Genomic DNA, 25,185 nt, shown 5'->3' with positions numbered 1-25,185 from the left:
AGTGTGTATTAAAGATGCAGAAGTGTGTTCTCCATAGTGGATGTGTGAACTTATTTTCACATCAAGTCAAATAATTTGACCAGGGCTGCCCAAATTTTTGCATAGTAGAGAAGAACCAGGCAAAGAACCATTCAAATGGTTCTCTGCGCAATCACAGTTCTATACACAATCATTGTCTATACCAAACAACCCTTGAAGAACCACATTTTTCAATGGGAGTAGGACTCTATGTACAGCATCTCATGCAGTTAAGCATTCATACAATAAACAAGACTGCTGCTCTCACACGGTTCACAATGGGCTTCACAGTGGTGACTGAGACCAGCCTTTTCCCACACATGGCTGAGCAGTGAGGCGTGCAGCAATGCCCTGAACGTCATGAAGCGGAAGCCTGAACGCACACGCGCTGCAGGATTCGCAGATAAAAAGGCAACCACCGTTGGCAGCCATGCAGATGGTCCCTGTGTGTATGACATATTGTGTGTGGACAGTGAGCGTGCATAGTTCTACTGCACGAACAGTGTGTAACCAAAGCCTGAAATTTGACCACAACGCGCTGCGTCCTTCATTAAATTTGAATATGCACCTCTATGGCCTTAATATTGTGCTACAGACACAATAAAATACAGACGGACTGGAAGGACCTCAGCAGTCTGAGCTGTGTTAGAAGTGGGGGGGGGGTGTTGAGGCGATTGTGGTGGATGTAGATGCAGATGCCGGCACAGCGGCGCTCATTTCACTGGTGTAAAATATGGCATCTCTGCTTATGTTTCAGTCTACCAGTTAACCCAACACCATTTCTACGGCAGGACATAGACCTTTCACACTTACAGTGAAGCCTGTGCACACACACACACAGACACAGTCGTGTGCAAAAGTTTGGACGCCCCTGGTCAAATGACATATTTTGTTGATAAGTGAAAATAAGTACACATCCTCTACAGGGACACACTTCTGCACACTGTAATGCAGTTCTATCACTGTTTATGTGCTAAATTTAACATATTGAAGAAAAAAAAAACATAAAATATGAAAAGTGCAAGTTATGGCACCGGTCATATTTTAATTTTTTTAAATAAATACAAAACAAATAGAAACTGTGCACTAAAATGTGCCATAACTCCCTGTGTTATGATATATTAACTTATTTTTTTTACTTAAAAATATAACAAAACATGTAATCTAACTAAGGGTATTAAAACTCTTGCATATGACAATAAATACATTACATTTATATGAGATTTATTTGTTTGGCAGATGCTGCTGTCCAAAGCACAACCCAAGCATGATATGATTGGTGCTATGACTATGTTTTCTACTCAGAAACAATTCAGTCATGTAAGAAAGGAACCTTCAGTGCTAGACAAACAGCTACAAAGTTCAATAAATGAAGACAGTCAATACTGTTACCAAGGAAAAACAGAAAGAGATATCAACGTAAAGTGTTGATAGAGCAGAGAGAGATAGAGAGAGAGAGAGAGAGAGAGAGAGAGAGAGAGAGAGAGAGAGAGAGAGAGAGAGAGAAGGAAGGAGGGAGACAATGAGAGCAACAGGGTCACATACCTTCACAGTGTCTGCTTCTTCTGCATGCAAGACCTCTGTGTGAACAGCCTTCTGGCTGTTTCATTTGTGGTAAATTAGTCTCTCTGATCCCCGCACATCCCTCTTAACAGTCTCCACGTGCCTAATTCCTCCCTCAACACTCCGCTCTCCTGCCTGATGACTACTGATAGCCATCCGACTAAAAATACTCTCTTAAAGGGATGGTGTGCTTCATCTTCCTTGCTGCTGGTCAGCCTTCACCTTATCCCCAGGGCGTAACTCCCTTTAATACACACATGCCTAATCTGCTTTCTTATGACCCCACAGCCAATGAGAGAGTCTGAGGTAAGACGCACACAAGGGGCACTGACGGGCACACATACAATGTCAGGATGCAGTGCCATATGTTCTATATGTCCTATATGTATTATGGACATATTTCACCACCTGTACAATGTATTTAGAAATGAAGAATTAAAAAGTTAATTGTGTTAGGAAATGAAATGTCATATATATACAGTAATTCAATATATATATACACCGATCAGGCATAACATGATGACCACCTCCTTGTTTGTATGCCCATTGTCCATTTTATCAGCTCCACTTACTATATAGGTGCACTTTGTAGTTCTACAATTACAGACTGCAGTCCATCTGTTTCTCTGCACACTTTGTTAGCCCCCTTTTACCCTGTTCTTCAGTGGTCAGGACCCCCATGGACCCTCACAGAGCAGGTACTATGTGGGTGGTGGATCATTCTCAGCACTGCAGTAACACTGACGTGGTGCTGGTGTGTTAGTATGTGTTGCGCTGGTACGAGTGGATCAGACACAGCAGTGCTGCAGGAGTGAGTATGGTGAGTTTAACATGTTGGATAAAATAAAACATGAAATATAAAATGTGTCATGACTTTTGTCTAAGCCACATTGTAAGTTTTATTTTTTCCACAACTGTTTAATTCTAAAAATAATCAGTAAATGTGTATTAAAATGTGCAGACATGTTCTCTTTAGAGAATGTGTTAATTTATTTTCACTTGGAAAATCAACAAAGCGTGTAATTTGACTAAGAATGTTAAAACTTTGGCAAACAACTGTATATCATCTTGTGAATAAAACAAACATAGAATCTGAAAGAAAAGACTTTTACACCCCTGCTGCCGAAGAGTAAAATCCTAGACACTCAATGGCAGACAATCAGATAATCTGTCAGATAAGTGAAGAAAGCCGGAAGCACTTTTTCATGGTTGTTGGCTGCTTTGCACATCAGAGGGTCGGCTTCTCTTCTTATTCTACAAAGCCAAACACCATTACATCATTACGTAACCCTGTGTTAAGCAGGGTGTGTAGGTGGAGGGGGTGTGTTTTTTTTTAAAACCGAGGCCAGGTGAGGGTGAAAGGCGACTGAGTGTGAAGGTCAGTGTATTGGCTCTCTCACTCTCTCCGCCCACTTCCTGCAGATTAGCCTGAGCTCTCACCTGTCAGTCAGGCCAAGGTTGGGCCATAGCAGAACAACTCCAGTGCTTTGCAGTAGATGTTTGTATTTACAAATGTATTAGTAAGTTTGATTTGATGTACACTGCCTGTCAAATTTGGGGACAGCTTATGTGAGGGATAAAAATAGATTTTTACAGGTTTTTTTTGAGTAAGTAAGAGAAAATAACTGCAAGGTATAAAACATAAAACATAAGCTATTTATATTTAGCAACACTCAGCATCATGATCATCAGAGTGTCTTCCTTCACAGGAAAAATAGGTTTTGCCTAAATTATTTAATGGTCTTTTCTAAACTATTGTTAATAGCACATATTGAAACTCTTATTTTTGACTAAAGCACACCATCAGGGAGGGTCTCTGGTCTAGCTTAGCATTTCACTCAATGAGATGCAGGGAAACGTCATAACATTTTGATGGTAGGTGATGCAAAAACAATAATTTTGTCTTTTAAATAGTAAGATATGATGAATATTGCTTGATATGAGCAGATCAAAAAAGGTCAATTTTGACATCAGGTTGTCTGTAATTCCCACATTGATACTTTCACAAATATTAACATGTGATATTATTTTCCTCAAAATCAACTTTGTTAGTCTTATTAACATGGTGTCTCAAGGAGTTGTCCATTCTCAATGCGTACACACTCACAGGTGCACACAGAAAGCTCCAGTTCCACATGCTAATCCATTGTACTATACCCAATGTGGATGCATGCATAATAATGGCTCTGGCATCAGCTTTTAAAGGGCCCATATCAATGAAAGCTGAATTATCTTCACTTTAAAAAAAAAAAAAAGAGTTGATGTAATATGTAAAAACTGATTCAAAACAGTGTTGCAGCCTGGACTTCTAGCGCAGTCAGAACATCAGTGCAGCCAGTGCATAATTCGCTTTCATCAGTCTTAAAGCCACAGGATAAATAAAAATTATAAAAATTATAAGATAAAATATCTCAAAACCTGAGATAAAGGTTGAAAGGTGTTCACATAAAAATGAATTATGATTGTTTCAGGTACACAAACTGACACAAATGTCAAGTGAACCTCAGAAAAATAAAGAAAAGAAAAATAATACAGCCCTTTTAATGAATGAGTTAATGAAAAGCTAAGTGTCCCCAAACTTATGGGCTATGTATATTTTTGTTAAAACCTTTATGTATTTTCTGTTCTTTATCCATTAAAACAGCCTTCTAAGTAAGAGATTAATTACCCATATGATGGCTAACAGCAGTGGGTCAAACACGTGACTAACTTGACGATCATTCAGCAGGAGAGACTTCTGAGACTCAGGTAAAACATAACCCAGTTTACGCTGTCAGTAAACGGGGTTTTTATGTTAATTGGGCTCTGCCAGATGTTGTCTGGCAAAAGCTAAAGGGCGCCATATTCTAATTCAAGCAAATCAGAGGCAGGAGGCAGAGATTCCCTCCCACTGCTCTCAAAGCCGGGCCCAAAAACGTTAGGAGAGAGGGAGGGAGACGGAGAACACAGGCAACTGAGAGGAACATTACATAAATTCCTGGACCCTGTGCAAATGCAGTGTCTGGGCCCCCTACACTATCATTAGCTCTGTTGCTGCAGCCTAAACTTATTGATTTTGCCAATATTTATTTGAAAGTGTGAACATACAATTAGGCCCAATCCCATTTCACCTCTTGCCCCCACCACTTGGCCCTTAGCCCTCTGTTTTGCATGTTCATGTCTAGGGTTAGAGTGTCATGATTTCTGTTGAGATAGAGGGGTAGGGCAAAGTGTTAGGGCTACATGGCCCTCCAAACGAAGGTTTTTCAGAGGCTCACTCAGCGACCAAAGAAACCCACAAATGTGAGTATTTTCTCCGTTAATAAATTACAGTAACCATTGTATTATCATAATTTAATGTTGTTTCAATGTATTTTGGTCCTTTTTCCATTAACAAGCATAAAAAATCGCTAATAGTATGCTGATGTCTTGGTAGCTATCTAGCTTAATTTACTGTTCCACCTTAAATAGTCCAGCAGTTCTGATGCCTGAAGCCCCAGAATGTAACTGCTGCTCCATTTAAGGTGGAACGGGAAAATTCGAACAAGAAGCTGGCGAGTAGACTTCAGCTTCATATCCCTGAAGAATTAGGGGTTGGGTGATAATAAATAATTGTCACAAGGGGAGCTTTTTGAAGGCAGATGATGCCCTAAAGCCCAGCAGCGAAGTCGCTAAACTTAACCCTCCTCTGCTATCACTGCAGACTGGCAGGGTCACCTACAGAGCAGCGCTAGTAGCCTGTTAATGAAGTAATGTTCTTTTTTATTTGAGGGTCCCATTTCATAGGGGAAGATTTCAAGGGGTAACTCAGTTCCAAGGGGCAAGGTGACACTTGAAAACAAGGTGTGGGGGTAAAAATAAGAGAGAGAATTTTTAGACTAAATGATTAAACCAGTGGTTTCTAAACCAGTTCTCAGGGCCCCCCAGATGGTCCACATATTTTTTGCTTTATTCCTGTTAGGAGCTGCAATAAAGCAAAACATAAAATGTTTAGGGGAAAGTTTTCCATGCAGTTGGGCCTAAAGTATTGGTTGATAAGTTACATTGAAATAATATTAAATAATATACTTTTGAACAATTTGCACAATACAATGACAAATTAAATCATACTAATAAAAAAAAACAACCTTGTTCATAGCAGTCTGTCTTTATGCAGTTGTGTCATTACGCAACATAAAATAGTCCATTATAACTCTGGCAAGGAGGTTGGAAGGGGTTTGCATTTAAATTACTGATAAGATAAATAACTGCTATTCTCAACATGTGTAGATACTTCGCCATAGGTTATTTATCATCAACACGTACAGCATGTCTAATCTGTGTTTTTATGGGGCCCTTGGTGGCTGTTTACCTTTGCCTGATGCAAAGACCACCTCTGGTCCCATTATTCCTCCAGCTGTGATGTCCCTGTAGAGGAAGGAGGGAAGAGTGTAAAGAAAGAGAGAGTACGGCCTAGTGCAGAGGAAGAGGGGGCATCCATCAGTTGTGATGTAGAGCAGCAGTGAAGTGGTCTCAGTCACTATAATGAGCTTCACATTAAGAGGGGGAGGGGCAACAGACTAGATCTGCTCATCACTGAGTCACACTCTGTGCCAAACACACACACACACACACACACACACACACACACACACACACACAATATGTGTATGTGAACACATTCACTGAACCTCTGTAGGCAAAGTTACATAGATGTAAAAATCTTTATGTTAAACATGCAGCACGGCTGCTCTCCTGACTCCTGACTGTCATCGGGCAATCAGGGTACGTCCCTATGGGACCCGGTGTTACCATGGTTACCTGGCCCTTCTCCCCACCTGGAGACTGTAATTATGGGGTGTTTAACAGACGTCTTGTGTAATCAGGGGAGCGATTAGGTGTGTGTGTGTGTGTCTGAGTGCGTGCTCTCGACGTAATGCAAAGTAATTATTTGGGCAGCGGACAGTGTTAAAATAATCACAGTCAGCAAAAACACCTCCAGCATGGTCAGCAATAATAATCCATTTGTGTATAGCTGGAAAGTGGAAGAGTGAGAGAGAGTAGAGAGAGATAGTGAGAGAGAGCAAGCGAGGGGGACTCACTTGTCTTCAGGCTGACCTGAATCTCCTTTTTTACCCAGAATCCTCAGGGCTGCAGTGTGTGACTCAGAGAGAGACCAAAGAGGCCTTTGAGTCGAGAGTCGACAAACACACACAACCACATACACATGCAGACAACACACACACACACACACACACACACACACACACACACAGATAAATGTATGAGTGTACACATGACAGAGTCTCTGAGTGACACTTTACATTCTGCAGGCATTTTACTCTTTAATACAGTGAGGAAGAGGGATATGCAGGATGACTCAGGGCAGTTTAATTCCCCTTCCCACTTCCAGCATTAGTTTGTATATATATTGTCTCAGGCTCAGGCCTATGCTGGCCTACATCTAAAAAATAACAGAAAAAGAAACTGAGTACTATCCTTTTTTTCATAATATCGTTAGAAACTGTCTACCATCTAGTGGTAAAACAAAGGAACTGCAACAGTTGGTGATCACAAACTGTCATGGTAGTAATTACTATGCATTATTACATTCGTAAATGTCACAACAATGATTATTCACTGATATTTGTAGAGTTATTTTGCACAAAGGATTCCAAACACATGTCACATTTCCAGCCAAATACTTTTACTCGGGTCTTCGTCTTGAGCAACAGTGTATGGAAGCCTTGGGTAAGTCAAAGTTCCACTTTATTAACTTTTTTCCGCTTGTATTAAATATCAAAAGAAGTCAAAAAATATTTCTAGCATCACTTGTACAATTTCAGCCATCAAAAAGCTACTTTTCTCCAACACAATTTTTCCGCTACTGTATGAAAAAAAAAAACTGATAATATTTTGACCAGCAGGGGGCAGCTGTTTTTCTTCCCCCAAACCTCTGAGGACCAGGTGAAAAAAAATCACTGGGAAGCTAACTGGCTAACAATTAGCCAGCTATTTTTTTCTGTGTGGTCAAGGCAGGGTAAGAAAAAAACAAAAAACAAAACAGCCACCCATGTTGCTCAAAGCTGGTGTAACATGGAAAGTGTAAGCCAATATATATGAACACCAATCAGCCATAACATTAAAACCCCCTTGTTTATATGCTCTGTCAATTTTTTTCAGCTCCATTAACCATATAGGAGCACTTTGTAGTTCTACAATTACAGCCTGTCTGCTTTTCTGCATACTTTATTTGCCTCTTTTTACTCAGAAGGCTTGATAACTGATGGTGAGCACACTTGGTTTTGCATGACAGGGAAGTTAATTGGATTCTGCTGTAATTTGTATCTTCTTAAAAATTTATACTATCCCCTAAGCTAGCTAATGTCAGCAGTGCTGTAGTGCTCTTGTCACTTACTGCCGATGTGGGTGCAGACTTCTGATCCAAGTATCTGCACATGTAGCTAATTCCACAATTTCAATCGGTGTAGGTATTGCTAAGTTTCTTGATACGTTTTCATATTAGATACCTAGGGAGCTGGTGATGTCACTATATGCACAGAGAATTGAAACCATTTAGATAGCATATCGGTAATCTGCACTTACAACCGTCTGTGGATGTACTGAAAAATGCCCCCTCTCAAAATGCAGATGACAAAAATGCTGAGATGCACTGCTTTTTCTAGCAACAAGACCCAATTTATGGGTTGTGGCAATGCATTTCATGAGTAAGTATTCTTATCTTATTACCTGACTAATACAGTCTAAGGTAGGCTAATCCATTATTTCATAGGGTTGAGTGTAGCTATAGAAGATATGAATATCCAAGTTCAATAAGGCAAATAAATTGTGTATTATCTTGTAATTCTTAATTACAATTCTTTTTGACTGAGAATGTGTCCTAGAGCAGCAGTAGAGGACACTGAATGCGTGAAACTTTTGTATGTGGTCACAAATTGCTTGTATATGAAGAAAAATGTCTGAATCATACTAAACATATTCTGTTCAACTAGGTCTCAGCTGACCACCTTAGCAGATTGCCAACAGGCTATCCAATAGTATTCAGACCAAAGCTGGCTGTAGCTATACTCCAAATGAAAGTGATAGTTGGAAGCAAAATTACCCCTTTTTTGGCCAAAATGATGCAGAGATTTAAATTGTTCAGTGCAGTGTGCACCAGCTGTGGAACTCCTACTGACAGTGTCATTATTTTTGGGACCTCCTCCTGACTGTTATTGTCCACTGCAAGAAACAGTGCTGAGACATAGGCCGAGTTCTTTTTTAGTATATTTACAACAGCGTGTTCGGCAGTAGTTCGGTTTCATGTCGTTTTTTTGATGTTTGAAATTATAACTTAAGGCTTTAAGTTTAGATATTTACTGAAGGATTCACTGAAAAAATCTGTTACATAAAGAATAAAGAATATGTTATATGTATGTCATAGACACCGTGCTTGTTTAAGTAGGGCTGCCATAAGGAGTATTAAACCCAGCGTAGTAAAGTGAATGTTATGGTGCTAACATAACATAGTAGTTCCAAAAGAGGTGCTAATGAAAATTAGCATTGTTGTAATAGTTGTAAATTGGTGGTGAATAAATCAAACAAATAAACAAAACAGCCACATTTAATACAATATCTTAAAGACTTTTAAAATTGCCAAAAATCAATGCGAGTCTATAGGAACTCCTTACTTCCAGGGAGGATGTGCTGCTGGAATAGAAGCTTCAGTTGTGTGCCCCATGTCATTGATCTAGGTCTCTAATATGTACACTATATGGACAAAAGTATTGGGACACACCTCTTAATCATTGAATTCAGGCGTTTCATTTCGTTACATTGCCACAGGTGTATAAAATCAAGCCATGCAGTCTTTGTGAAAGAATGAGTCTTTCTAAAGAGCTCACTGAATTTGAGTGTGGTGCTTTAATAGGATTCACTGTTGCAAGTCAGTTTGTGAAAATTCTCCCCTACTAGATTCTCCACAATCAACTGTGAGTGGTATTATTAAAAGATGGGAGTGTTTAGGAACCACAGCAAATCAACCACAAAGTGTCAGACCACGTAAAGTTACAGAGCATGTCGCTAAGTACTGAGACGCATAGTGCATACAAGTCGCCAATGCTCTGCTGACTCAATAACTGCAGAGTTAAAACCTCCTCTGACATCAACGTCAGCACAAAAACTGTGCACTGGGAGCTTGATGGCATGAGTTTCCTTGGCTGCGCAGCTGCATGCAAGCCTTACATCATTAAGCACAATGCCAAGCGTTGAATGGAGTGGTGTAAAGCTGATGCCACTGGAATCCGGAGCAGTGGAAACGTATTCTGTGGAGTCACAAATCACGCTTTTCTATCTGGCAGTCTGATGGACGAGTCTGGGTTTGACGAATGCCAGGAGAACATTACCTGTCTGACTGCATTGCGCCAACTATAAAGTTTGGTGGAGGAGGGATGATGCTATAGGGTTGTTTTTCAGGTGTTGGTTCAGGCCCCTGAGTTCCAGTGAAGGGAAATCTTAATGCTTCAGCATAACAAAACATTTTGGACAATTGTATGCTTACAACGTTGTGGGAACAGTTTGGGGAAGAACCTTTTCTGTTCCAGCCCCAGAGCACAAAGCAAGGTCCATAAAGGCATGGCTGGGTGAGTTTGGTGTGGAAGAACCTGTCTGGCCCACACAGAGCCCTGACCTCAACCCCAGCGAACACCTTTGGGATGAACTAGAATGGAGATTGCAAGCCAGGCCCTCTCATCCAACATCAGTGTCTGACCTCACAAATGCTTTTCTGGATGAATGGGCAAAAATTCCCACAGACACATTCAAAAATCTTGTTGAAAGCTTCCCAGAAGAGTGGAATCTGTTATAGCTGCAAAGGGGGACCAACTCCATAATAATGCCTATGGATTTAGAATGGGATGTCATTAAAGCTCCTGTGCATGTAACATGTAGATGTCCCAATACTTTTGTCCATATCTATGTGTGGAATCAGTTGTGTAACTGCTTGTGTAGAACAAATTCTTGCATCCACAATAACACTTTCTGGACCATAATGCTCATAATGCTGTGACTTTGTGTTATGGTGGACGTGCGTGTCTTTGGAGGGAGGGGCTTATATATGGATGGAGGGTGTGAGATTGAAAGGACTCCTTTGGTGGATACATACAGCAAAAGCTAGACTGACATCATTATAAGTATTGAACACACAGAGCTACATGCGGATAGCTGCAAATTCAAATCAGATTGAGCTAACAGTGCTTTGTAAGTTCCCCAGGACACCGAAAGACATGCAAATATAAAAGACCACCCTAAAATGATAGAGGAAATATTTATTTAGACAACCGAATGCATGCCAGAAACACCCATCGACAGTTATAAGAGCTCCCAACTCCCTCATATCCCCTGTCTCCAGCCCAAGACGAAGCAAGTCTGAAGCAAGAGATGCCGGGAGTGCCATCTGGTGGACATAGCTTTGTATTGCATTGAAACATCATACATTTGAGGAGGGTAGGGTGGGGATATTTGTACAAAAGATTACAGCTTTATAATACGCAAAAAGGGCCGGACATATTTATCTTCGTATAAGTAAAACCAAATAAAAAATATTCACATCTCTTTTGCTCATGGCAAGGAAGTGACCTCACACAAAACACTGACAATAAAGAAGATGCACTAAGAATGCACATGCAGTTTGTACTCAGTGGCTCTCAGTGAGACTTTCACCCTACACATTCTTACAGGAGATTCACAGCTAATGGTGTTGGCATTCAGTATCTTCACAGGTTATTCATACCAAATTTCTCTGCTATTTATCCAATATTCATACCATATTTTTTCCGATTTGATGAATGTGTGATACAGAGACAAGGCAATGAAGTACAGACAGATTCACTTGGGGGGCTTTACAGAGAAGTAATAAAGGATAGAGAGAGACAATTTCTTATTTCTCAAAGAGGGGGAAAATATTGAGAGATATTTAAAGAATTATTTGACTAAATTCTTGCACCATTTGGGGTTCATAAGAGTGTAGTTTGAGCTGCAACACTCAAACATATGTAAAACGCTAAAAAAAGGCAAAAATATTGGTCCATCTATGTGCATCACCACACTCAGTCACTTTTGTTTACATTTGACCTCAAAACATCATAATATCATAATAATATCAAAAATAACTGTAACCCTTTAAAAAAAATCAGCAATAAATAGTCAAGTGGTGTCTGGCTGTATATATTTACACTCTATATTTCAGCCTAACCTACAACATAGACTGTAAGAGGACATTTGTATGAGGCAAAAGAGCATAAAAATAAGTTAAAATAAAAACAGTCAAGGTTATGGCAATAACCGAACACAGCACCTTTCAGAAGATGCAGCAGTTAGCACGACACGTTATCATTTATTTTGAATGAAACCAGAATTCTGCAGATCTATCATGAACAACCCCCTGTGGTTTGAAACTCGATTTTTAAAGTTTAGCTATGCCACTGACTTGAGAAAGCTTATGTATTCAATTAAACGACATGCACGACATATTTGAATTCTGTCCTTTGGAGAAATGGTCCTTGTCCATTTGGATCACTTGGTAATTATGAATATACAGCAACTAATTAGGCTAACGTTTAAGTTGAAATGGCTACAAGGGTCAGCGGTCAGACGGGCTATCATTAACGCATGCCTCAGTCTTGTATCCATGGTTAACTCAGTTATTCTCCATACAGTGACCACTATAATACTCCTATAATACAGTTCTTATGAATCAGAGTGACGAGACTCGAGTTCTTATAACTTTCCATTGTCTTTCAGTCCATACTGGCGAGTGCTGTCTGATCTAGGACCAAGGCATTATGTCACTGAACGACACAGTCCTCCAGGAAGGATGAACAAATATTTTTCCTTTTATTCCTAAATAAAACACATCCATTTCCATGGAAGCTTCCCAGCGTTCTCCAAACAGCTTGGGCGGTGGAAGCAGTCTTGGAAATGGTGATTCCTCTCTTACTCCAAGATGAAAGTGTCCCATGGGATACCACACACTCATGCCCTTTAGCGTCAGAACGTTATGTACAGGATAGTGTATCAGTCCGCTTGAATACACACTACTGCAAAATGTTCTTTTTCACTGTAATTGTGCTTCCACTGGTAAATCAGTAACATGAAGTTCAAAACTTCTTCCAAGTTTACAGTTTTGTTCAGTTTTTTTGTGCTTTTGTTTGAATGTTCGCAATGTACACATGTATGCCGACTGCTGTATAGATGTCTGTATGTTTAGGAGTGCAAATGGGTGGATCTGATGTATGTATATGTTTCCGATCTGCAGCTTCACACACTGCGAGGTGGTCTCTGTTGCTCGTGGGTGCGGCGGTTGCGTCCCCTCTTGTTCTCCTGGACCTGTTTCCACTTGGCTGTGTTGGGAGGTGTTCTTCTGGCTGGTGGGCTGCCTCTCTTCCCCTGACTTTGGGTTACTTGAGTGCTCTGGGCTTTCGGGCTGACGGGGCTGGGTCTGGGGCTCTGGCTCTCTGTGCTTGTGGTGCCCTGTAGGATTTGGCTCCTCTGCGTCCCAGTCATCTTGGGCAGATTTGGGCCTCTGGGAACGTTTGTTGCTTTCGGCCCACTTGGCGCTTTCTGGTCATTCTGATTCTGGCCCAAAGTCTGCAAGCCCTGGCCGACAGGCTGAACAGCTTTCTGAGCCTGCGCAAGGCCCGGCCCGGCTCTGGGAGCTTTCTTGCCACGTTGCTTGCGCTCTTTCCTCCAGACTTGCTCACAGAACTCGTCCACGCTATGCAGGTCCGGGTGCTCCAGCAGGCTCAGGAAGTCGCGGTACCACAGCTTGTGTTTGGGGATGGGTTCACGGTCGGCGGCGCCCGTGCGCAGCAGCAGCTCTCCCACACGCTGGGACGGGATGACCTGCAGGGTGAGACGCAGCAGTGGCTGGATGAAGCCATGCTCTACTGCATGGCAGTGGTACACTCCAGTGTCAGCCTGGGTCAGGCTGCGGATCAGCAAGCCTCGCTCAGTGTGACTCACCCTCTCATCCAGCTTGATCTGAGAGACAGAGAGAGAGGTATAAATTCATAATACAGTCACATTAAAAATAATGGAAACATGCAGTCCGGTCCAATCAGGAGGCAGCATTTGCACACTCCCGAGACAAAGTCTGTCCCATTTTAAGGCAGCATAAATCAGCTGCCTGCTAAGGTGCCTTATTTTGACCAAATCTGAAGGCAGCATTGCATGTGTCCCTTTCAGTGAAGGCAATCCCACAATACTGTTCACCTGTTCACTGCCCGAGGGTTCCACTGCTTCAGTTTGATAAACATGGTGGACGAAGTGGCTGTTTCTGCTGACTGTAAAGTTTACAAATGTACCTTGCTAAGATCTTACTATTAAACTGACATCTTGTGTCCCAGAGGAATGGTGGTAGTACATGAAGTTAAAATGTGAACATCCCTTGTCATAACATAAATCATAAAGTTATATTGTTAACTTTGAATTAATGTTGCACTTTTTTTGCTGGATCTCCTTCTCTATGTCTTGACGTCTGGAATCGAGAACTGAAAAAAAAATATATTGTTGGAAATAACTCCATTACCATCACTTGGAATCGAAGTCGACTCAAGAATTTCTGGAATCAAACAGCTCTAGTGATGATTAATGGGAACTGAAGGATGAAATATATTCCTATTCATTTGTCTTCTTGCTTTAAATGCTAGTTGGTGACAGAAAAAATAAAAATCTACAAATTCTTGCTGCTAGTAGATCCTGCTCTGTGCCTATCAAAATAAATCCAAGCAAAGGCATTTAGAAATGAATGCTGTCATCACATTTATCTGTAATGCTGTTACTCCAATAAAACAAGGCAAAAGCTAAATTTACAACACATTGCAGGCAGTCGTGATTGGTGAGGAGTCCACCGAGTCCAGGTTTTACTAGTGGGCAGAGCCACACGTCATCACAATGGCTGCAGTTGTCTTTGCTGTATCTACTGTCTTAGTGTAACCGCAGAAATGCATGATATGCATCTTTTGTTCACTTTTCATAACTGTTTTGTGGAACAACCATTTTGCATACTTGCAAGTCACTTTCCCCACACACTGCACAAAGGGCTCCAGTAGGGATTCTGTGGGATCCAGGCTACAGTGAGGATCTTATTTCAGATTTGCCATTTAAGGCCTTAGCTTTTTATACAATGCTATTCCTTCTTTAAATGACCCACAGATACCAGCTCCGGTACCAGCTGTACTGGCTCTATTTACCACTTCTTCTACTGATTTGGAAGTGGTTGGCTGAATTTGCATTACAAGTGATATTATATAATGTTTTTTGAAAATATTCATATTAAAAACTGTGGGTGTAGTCCTAAAATGTGTGTTTCTACCTGCTGGAGTGGGTTGAGTGTGGGAGTTTGGGGTCATGCATGGGGTGAAAGGGCATTTGAAAGTGCACAGAGAGGGTTTCTTCTACAATAGGCAGGCTGTAACTGGAGAGTTATTAGATTATCATCACGTCTGTTGGAGGGTTAGAGGTTACTCGAGCACTATCTGTTTCAGATCACTATCTGTAAGAGCAACACAGCTGTGTGTCTGTATCTCTCTGTAGATTCTCTTATTAGCTCCTATCATTCTTATTAAAATTCCTGATCTTCAGTAAAGACCTAGCAAAACATTTGTATGGAAGAGCAGCGCTGCTCACTGAATATGGAATGAACTTTTAATTCAATTGTCAAGATGTAAATAAAACCACAGAAAAAAAAGTTTGCTGTGAAATTCAGTTCAAAAAGACAGAATTGAGTCAGAATTGTTGGTGATAGGAACCAGATGTCTGAAGCATTTAATACCTTTTAAAGCTACATCACAGACAGTTATTACTCAAAATAGTTATGACTATGCTGCCTGACGCCTGAGACTCTTTTATGAGTGGTTTTGGCCTAAAATGTATTTAGTATTTAAATGTTTTGTAAGGCAACAGCACCCAAATATTACCCAAAGAAACTGATTTTATTAAATTTACCATTATTTTACCATCATTAACACTGCATATAAAAGAAGCCACGTGTAGGTTCACGAGTTGTTTTAAATAGTAAAAAAACTGGCTACATTTGCGTTGTTGATATTGTGGCCCATGGTTTCTATCGCCACCTCTGTAAAAAAGTCTGAGGGGGTAAGCATCTCTACAATGAACCATTTCATATTAAACCACTTTGAATGACTTTGTTTACATCTCAAATATTGAATTATGCAGAAAAACATTTCACAATTTCCCATTTAGTTTGTTTCTAAATCTAGAGCTGTGTATAAGAAGAATGTGTGTAACACTACTAATGAAGCTTTCACTTTATCTAATATATACTTAACTTTTGCCTTCAAAACCAATGGGATCATGACAAAATATCATATCATAAATATCATGTTTTTTTTATAAGTTAATGAAATTATTTTTTTTTTATTTTGGACCAGTCCTATTGGTCGAGCCATCAAGAAATGATCACACAACATCATTTGTCATTTTCCAAAAATGTAAAACAATGAAAATTGGAAAAAAAGAGTTATGAGTTTTTGACAGTACAGCTATGATGTACACCATATGTCTAAAAGTCCACAGGCACCTGCTCATCCAACAGTTCTTCTGAAATCAAGGGTTTTAATAGGGAATATGTACCCACTTGGCTGGAGTAACAGTCTCTAACCTTTTGGGAAGGCTATACACTACATGTTGGAACATTGTTGTGAGGATTTGATTGAGCATTAGTGAGGTCAGGTACTAATAGTGGATGAATAGTTCTGCATCACTCTAACTCATCCCACAGGTTTTGGATGGAGCTTCATCGCTCCAGAGAACACAGTTCCACCGCGCCACAGCCCAATATTGGGGGTTTATACCCCTGTAAGCTGACACATGGCATTGAGTATGATGATCTTGGGCTCATGTTCAGCTGCTCTAGAGTGTCCCATTCTACTGGCAATGCTTTTTGGGTAGATTATATAAGTTGTGTGGGTGCAACTGACCACCTGTGTCAGCAACAGGTGCACTTTAAAGTAACTGATTTCACTAGTTAGACAGGGTTGTGTGGATACTTTTGGACACATAATGTATAAAGACATTCAACTAACTATTGTGTGAGTGTTACCTCATGCTTGCGGTCATCACTGGGTCTCTGGATCTGCCAGTAGATAAGAGCTCTTTGAGACTTTGAGCTACATTCCAGGAACATACTGCTGTTCTCCACTCCATACACACTCCTCTCATCCACACTGCTGTAGCCCTCCAGATCATCTACAACACACACACATACAAAAACAGTTATGTATGTCTATTTTGGACAAAGTTCGTCATTTATCTGGGGGGTACATGAGCACGCTTAGCCCAACCTAAGATGACATCAAACCCCGCTGCCTGAGAAGTGTGAGGAAACTAATTGCTTAAACCCTCCTACTGGAGACCCACAGGACTTCAAGGTTTCAATTGTTCCTTGACTCAACACACCTGATCCAGCTCATCAACTAATGATGGAGCCCTTCATGACCCAGATCAGGTGTGTTGGGGCAGGGAACAGTTGAAACTGTGCAGTGTTGGGGGTGGCCAGGAGCAGGATTAAGAAATCTTGGCTTAAACTATACTCAGTGGAAACAAACATATGGTATGCAGTCTTATGTGTACTTTATATAATTATCGAATAAATCTGTTTACCTAGCTAAACATATTTGCAATTAAGATTAAATATTTTAATCCTGATTCTATAGGATATCGGCATTTGATTTGAATTTGCATATATTTGTCAAAATATGTGTCAGGTTTGTAATATATTTCCATATATATTTGAAAAATAAAAATTACTATTAATTTATTAAGTATTTACTATTACTTACATTTGGTCTACATGTCCATATATATCAATGTGCATATGTCGGCACATACACCGATCAGCCACTTCATTAAGTACACCTCCTTGTTTCTACACTCTTTGCCCATTTTATCAGCTCCACTTACTATATAGGAGCACTCTGCAGTTGTGCAATTACAGACTGTAGTCCATCTCTTTCTCTGCATACTTTATTTGCCCCCTTTTACCCTGTTCTTCAATGGTTCGGACCCCCACAGGACCACCACAGAGCAGGTACTATTTGGGTGGTGGATCATTCTCAGAACTGTAGTAACACTAACGTGGGGTGGTGTGTTAGTGTGTGTTGCGCCGGTATGAGTAGATCAGACACAGCAGTGCTGCTGGAGCTTTAAACACTGTCCATTCACTGTCCACTCTATTAGACACCCCTACCTTGTTGGTCCATCTTGTACAAGTAAAGTCAGGCAAAATAGCTCATCTGTTGCTGCATAGTCATCTTCTAGTGCCTTATCAGTGGTCACAGGACGCTGCCCACAGGATGCTGCTGGCTGGATGTTTTTGGTTGGTGGACTAATCTCAGTCCAGCAGTGACACTGAGGTTTTTAAAAGCTCAGCACTGCTGTGTCTGATCCACTCATACTAGCACAACACACACTAACATGCCACCACCACATCAGTGTTACTGCAATGGTGAGAATGATCCACTGCCCAAAAAATACCTGCTCTGTGGTGGTCCTAAGCGGTCCTGACCATTGAAGAACAGGGTAAAAGTACACCAACAAAGTATACAGAGAAACAGATGAACTATAGTCTGTAATTGTAGATCTACAAAGTGCATGCATATGGGAAGTGGAGCTGATAAATGGTAGAGATACAGGGAGGTGTACTTAATGAAGACGCTGGTCGGTGTATATTTGAAAACATCACTTATATTACTCTCATATTGTACATATATTTTTATATGAGCAAACATATGTGCATATATTTTTCTTCCATATGGGTCATTTTTGCTATGTTCAGCCTTGTATGACAAATAGCCTCTCTGACAAAGCTGTTCTGGCCCTGGGGCTGGTGATTGGTTAACAGGCTCATTTACAACTTGCAGCCTTTTGGAATATCAGTATTGCAAAAGCCAATATTGCACTGCTCTTTAATAAATGATAAACTATGTGCAGCTCTAATGTGATGTATGTGTTTGTGGTTACCATTATGATGCAGGTCAGAGCACTGGGAGAGAGGGTCTCCATTTCTGATGTCTTGCCGCCTTGTTCTCCTGCAGAAAATAACAATACATATCATTGAAAAACATTGAACATTTCTACTAAAAAAAAAGCTTTACTATGCTTTTATGCACTGATGCACACAGATCCAGTTTACGGCAGCACAGTTTGCATTGGTCATGCAAGAACCGCTGCACACCACTAGAGGGCACTGTTGCTCCAGTCAAGGAACTGTCCTTTAGCGAAGTAGCCTCAGCTTTCAGCGAGAGGGGAAAAAGAAGCTGGCACGCACAACAAATGCTGGAGCACCAGTTGGTGCTCACAGCAAAATGACTCATGGCTGGGAGCCCTTCCATAGATGCGTTATGGAACTCCACACTGCAGCACCTTCTGATGTCCAGCGAAAATGGGGGGGCTGTGTGGCCTGCAGTCCTGAAAGCCTCTTTCAGCCTGTCTCTGGTCCAGACTGAATCCAGGGCTTTTATGGTAGCTTTGTGTTATGCTAAAGCAGTGGCTGTACCTCTCTGCTGCTGCCAAAGCCCAGGCACTGGGGCCCGGCCAAGACTTGTATCCGTTCATATTTTAGAAATACATAAAAAGGCACAGAGGATTTCCTGCACTAAATGGAAAATCCAAACTTCAGGGCTTGCCGGAGTCGAGACTGTTTTGTTACAGCAGATAATAAGGAATGAGAGGGAATGTGAAGGTGGAGGGGAGTTTAGAGGGAAAATCTGGAGATCAGACTGACTCTGCAGGGGAAGAGAAAGATATGAGCAAGAGCTTAAAAACACCTTCGGTTTCTGTCACCGCGCCCTCGCAAGATCTCCAGAGCTTAATATATCTCTCTTAATATATCTCTCTGTCTCTCACTCCCATCTCTGTTTGTATATCTCTCGCCCTGTAATTCAGTCTTGCTCTCAAACACAGTCCTCGTCTCTGCGATCAGGCCGCATGTGTGAGATGCGGTCAAAAGTCTGTTTCTCATTGCTGCTGGAGTGAAAATATTTGGAGAAGAGTGGAGTGCCCTAGCAGTGCTGACCGTGCGGGTGTGCCCACTTCTGGCCAAAGGGGAAATGGGAGGTTTGAGAATGTGGCTGCATATGGCACCCAATAGGTGTGTAAAACATGGTTAGAATATAATATCATGAAACTTACAGACATTTTTGTTACACACGATATGATTCGTTTGAGGTTTCAGAAGGTGAAACAGACACAATTCACCAGTAAAACAGTAGCAGCATATTTAAAAAGCGATCAAAACTAGAAGCTATTCTTCTTCTATTGTTACAAGCTTGACACATCATCTGAAGAACCATCTCACCATGCAAAGAACCATTTAGCATGCAAATGGTTCTTTGAATGTTCATGGTTCTATACAGAACCTATATTTTCACTCAAGAACCCTTGAAGAACCATCTTTTTTAAGAGTGTACAGCATTTCAAGTAATGCACACCTACAGCTTTGAAGGTCCAAATGAATGGCAAAAATGGTACTGGCAACTGTAAACATTCAATCTAGTCAATATACATAATATTTCGCATTACGAGAATGTTGTAATAATGTTATTTAATGTATCTATTTCTAGAGGTGTTGTATTTCATTGGCAGAGTTTAAGAAAAACTGCTAGAAACAAGCAAAATGCATTATTTCCTAAAACAATTAAAATTATCCACTTACAACAAATAAAAAATGTCATAAGTAACAGGTTTAATTCCACATAGGTTGAACATTAATATAACATTCTCACAACAGTCTCATAATGAGAAAAATTTGCTCTGTTGACTAGATTTGAAGGACCCATATCCTGCATTTTTTGTATTTTGATTCTCCTTTAGGCCCACTTTCAATGTTTTCGTGATTTTATGTACCAAAACCAACCTAAATGATTTTTCACAGGACCATTTCCAACCTCTCTTTATCTCTTTTAACAGGCTGCTCTTATTTTGCCTTTAAGACAGATATATGTAAATGAGCTCTACTCCAATTGGTTGCCTTACATTGTACCTTTTTTGAAAAGCAGTCCAGACTAAACCACCTCTTATAACTTCAGTGTGAATGGATGGAGCTAAACTGCAGCAGCCTGAATAGTTGGATATACAGAGTCGGGTTGTTTTCTGTGACATCACTTAGTTTTCATATAACCATGAGGTGAACAGTATTTACAAACTACGGTTGTTTGGGCATCCCTGGTAAAAAAAAAAATGATTTGTTGATTTTCTAAGTGAAAAATATAAAATGTGACCTGTGCAAAAGTTATTTTATACATTTAATATTTTTATTATACTTAAATAAATAAAAATCGTGCACTTAAATGTATAGAAAAATGCTCTAGTTAAGTTTGTTTCCTTTAGAGGATGCGTTAACATATTTTCACTTTATTTTTGCAGTGCATGCTATCTTGGATTCCCAGCAATGTCGGAATTCCAATAATTTCCACATGATAGAGCAAAACCTCAGATATGCAGTTGATATGCAGCTTGACATAATTTGCCATGATGACATTATTATATTGTCATATCCACCCACCCAAATACCACCACTGCAGGGAGTATATGTGTGTGTCCATATGCTGTACTGGAGGACTGATATGTGTTAACTGTGGGTGGTGTGGAGTTCAGTATCTTTGTGTTTGAGAGAGTCCATTGGCTTTACTGAAGTGTGTGAATCTCCTATGCTGTGGTATGAGTGATGTAGGTGGTATAATGTATTTAAAGGAAGCAGAAGCACACTGAGGGTGGTGTGAGTGTGGTATGGGATGAAGGGCAGAATGTGTGTTTTTAAGGCTAGAGTTTGTACTGCTTGGCTTCTGAGCACTTGTGGAGCGACATGTGGTGGTGTGGTGGTCAGAATGCTGAAAGCTGAAATTCCAAAACTAGTTCCATAACATGGAAAACTTCTGCAGGAACAATACTGCACACAGACCACTCGATACATATGCAGTATGCAAATCAAAGGCAATCTGTTTAGCTTGTTGGCAAATACAAAAATATGTATCGCAGGTATGCAAATGATAATATCCGTCCAACACATTGCAAATGCATAGTCTTGGGGTGCACATTTAATGTGTTTTCTTATGTTAATATGGGGATAAGTCTTCACTACACAAGGCACCAATAGAGTGCAAACAGGGTCATTTCTGATTCCAGTTTTTATAGCCAAATTGACCAATGGATTTTTCTGCCAAAATGTATTAGTTTTTTAGATGTGAAGCATCTCATTGACTCTGGCTTGTAACAAACTCACTTACTCATGTTTAGCAGGCTGAAGATTCTCCACAAGTGGGCAATATTAGCATTCTAGTAGCTTTTGGTGCTTTGCACCAATGACACCCTATGTGTCTTTGACTTTTTCCAGAAGCTCCAATTGTATGGGCTAAATAAACACATACACTATAGCACATTTCCAGTACTTTCTGTTAGCTATAGTCTTAATATAAATAACATTAGTTACTGTTTAATAAGCCAAACAGGCAAATTCTTAACCCTCCTCTATAACCTAAGAATAGCTCAACTAGTCCCTGTAGTTACTGAATAACAAGCTTTGGTATGTAATAAACCTCAAATTTTAAGGAGTTAAGAAAAAAAATCTCTTCCTTATTTAAATAACATGAATCAAATAAAAATCTCTAAGGAAAGTATGAGACAACTGGCTATTTAGCCCAATGAGTCATACATAAAATCAGTGTGTTAATCAGTGTAGCAGCAGCGTTTAAAAGCAGCACGAATGCACTTAGCTTAACTAATCCTGATTGTGCATCAAATTAAAGTGTTCATAATATAAATGTGCTATTATTACAATAGCCACAATACTATGGATTATGCCTGCAAAAGAATGCCTTGCTACAATGCTCTGAATGTATTTTGCAGTTGTGTTACATTATAAATGATCAGGTTACACATTATAGAATGCAGTTACAGTTGTATGCAAAAGTTTGGGTGCCCCTGGACAAAATATGTTTTGTTGATTTTCTAATCAAAAATAAGTAAGTAAGTAAACATCGTCTATGGAGGATGTAGAGATGCAAACGTGTCCATATATTTTAATAAACAGTTACTGTTTATTTGTTGAATTTAACATATTGGGAATGCAATAAAACATAAAATGTGGCCTGTGCAAAAGCTGTGGCACATTTTATATTTCATGTTTTATTTTTTCCAGTTTGTTAATCTTAGCAAATAAATTGTGCACTAAAATGTTAGAAAAATGACGTATTTAGGTATTTGTATACTTGCATGGGTTATGTTTCTGGCATAACTGATCAAAATTATGTTATACATCCTGAAGTGACTAGCTAGATGGAAAGTCTAACTGGATCTGCCTGCTGTGAATGCTGACTGACCTCTTAGCAGTAGGGAAATATCTGGAGCACTCTGTTCCGTCCCAGGCGCAGTATGGATCTCTGGCCAAACAGCATTCAGCGCAGGCTTTTCCGTACACCTCACAGCGATGCAGAGGCATCTGTGATATTCCCACAGCTGAACCCAGGTACAGCTGTTGCTGTTGAGGCAGGCAAACACAAAGCAGTGAGAACCCACAAGCACTTCACTGACATTTAATGGCAACTCACTGAGCAGTATGGGCCGGCAGCCATCAGCAGACTCACTTGTTTAGTGGAGAGTTCCATGGCAGTGATGGGGGTTGGCTCCTACAGGGAAAACACACAGAGCTCTGACTCATTGGTATTTTTCACTTGCTGTAATAAACATTCTTAAATAAGTCTCTGGCTACAATTCGTTACTGTGCTGTTGGTCAAGCTGTGTTGAGTACGTACCCTGAAAACGGTCATCTCCTCCAGCACCACCTCCTCGAGGTCATGCCAGCTCTCTCTAGGAATGGTCACTACCTTCAACACTGTGCCCAGATCTGCCCATGAAAAGCAAAAAACACATTTAACTGATTCTGTTAAACTTCACACTTTGATGTCTGTCTGACTTGGCTTGTACATAGAAATGCATCTGTATTTGATTGTTTTGCATGATCAAAGGTGTCTAAACCAGTTTGCACTGTACAGTTCCAATTCTAATCTAACACACCTGCTCCTCAAGATCTTGATTAGCTAGATCAGGGGTTCTCAACTCAAGCTCTTGGGACCTACAGCTCTGCACAGTTTCAAGTATTCCCTACTCCAGCACACCTGATCCAGCTTATTAGCAAATAATCAGGCCCTTGATAAGCCAGGTCAGGTGTGTTGGGGCAGAGAATGGTTGAAACAGTGCAGGACGATGGGTTCCCAGGACTGGAGGTGAGAACCCCTGAGCTAGAACACGTAAATAAACTAAGAGAAAACCAAAACCTCAAAGAAACGAAGATCTGGACAGCCTTGGTGCATATGCTTTCATAGATTGTGAACACACAATGTTGCACCCATGTACATTAGCAAAAAGAACACTATCAATCATGAGTATGGGATACTTGCCTGTTCCAATGAACATGACATCATACTGGCCATCCTCAGCCTCCACTCTGTCCACCACCAGCTGGGTGAACTGGTACTCGGCGTCTGTCCGCACCACGATGGGCCGGCCGCCTACTGGCTGCACTGGGTTATACATGGCTGGGTGCAGACGTGCAAATGTGATCACATCATCTGGGAGGTCTTTGGTGGAGTCAAAGCCACCAAAGGTCTTACTAGGGCACTGAGAAGACAACAGAGAGCAAGGTGAGGTTTTACACTTCAGTATAGGGGGACATTAGAATGCCCTTGTAATGTTCTTAATAAGCCTTAACAAGCCAGTAGCTGGAAATTAACTGGATACTCATTATTATTTTACCAAGCAATAATTAGGGTGAATCAAGCACTTTTATTTGTGTGTTATGTGTAAATCGTTTGCACAAAATTTTAAATATCCATTATTATGATTAAGCCCTATCAAGCCAATAGCTTGTATTTAACTGGCTGCTTATTACTACTTATTAAGCACTAAAAACAATTAAGCACTTTCCACTTGCTGCTTACTAAAGAAGCAATAGGCAGCCAATTAATTACCAGCTATTGGCTTGAAAGGCTTATAAGGACAAAATAATAGACACCTGAGATGTTGCGCAAAAAGACTGATACATAATACACAAATAAGGTGTCCTAGAAAGTGTTTCATTCACACTCGTTATTGCTTAAAAAGTATTAATGAGCAGTTAATTAGCAGCTATTGGCTTGTTAAGGCTTAATAAGAGCTTTACAAGGACATTTACAGTCGTCCCTCTATGTTGAAGTGTTGCCATGATGTTTTAGCTTTTGTTTGACTGCATTTATATTATCAGTACCGCATTACATAACATAACGTAACATGATATGACATGTAACTAACAACAACTAACAGCTAACAATCACTATTTTATACAAGTGGTTCCCAACCCTGGTTATACACACCCCCGGCTCCTCAGGAAGGATGTGTTGATTAGCGGAATAATTGGTCCAGGTATGTTAGAGCAGGGCCGGGCTACTCCTGGACCAAGTTTGGGAGCCACTGTTTTATACTAGCGTCTAAATTTAGCACATGCTAGCTATGCTAGCAAAATGTTATAACGCTGTGCTAGCTAAAATGCTGAGGTCTTTGTTCATAGTCTTGTAACGAGAGTGTGAGGACAACTTG

At 40.4% G+C, this 25,185-nt stretch overlaps 1 protein-coding gene across 1 annotated transcript in view; it reads right to left on the bottom strand.

Moving 5' to 3' along the window:
* Positions 1–10,845: 10,845 nt before the first annotated feature.
* The window catches only part of sema3aa (sema domain, immunoglobulin domain (Ig), short basic domain, secreted, (semaphorin) 3Aa), a 58,300-nt gene continuing 43,960 nt past the window's right edge, over positions 10,846–25,185 (bottom strand). The window contains exons 11-17 of the mRNA XM_036563754.1: positions 24,012–24,231; positions 23,367–23,458; positions 23,199–23,240; positions 22,935–23,092; positions 18,580–18,647; positions 16,661–16,806; positions 10,846–13,578 (exon numbers count right to left, since the gene is read on the bottom strand). Of these exons, the coding sequence (XP_036419647.1) occupies positions 12,856–13,578; positions 16,661–16,806; positions 18,580–18,647; positions 22,935–23,092; positions 23,199–23,240; positions 23,367–23,458; positions 24,012–24,231 (1,449 nt within the window). The 3' untranslated portion in view covers positions 10,846–12,855. The remainder of the gene's footprint in view (positions 13,579–16,660; positions 16,807–18,579; positions 18,648–22,934; positions 23,093–23,198; positions 23,241–23,366; positions 23,459–24,011; positions 24,232–25,185) is intronic.

This window comes from Colossoma macropomum, unplaced genomic scaffold (genome assembly GCF_904425465.1).
Source record: "Colossoma macropomum unplaced genomic scaffold, Colossoma_macropomum, whole genome shotgun sequence".
NCBI classification, from domain to species: Eukaryota; Metazoa; Chordata; class Actinopteri; order Characiformes; family Serrasalmidae; genus Colossoma; species Colossoma macropomum.
This window is presented reverse-complemented; position numbering and strand designations above follow the sequence as displayed.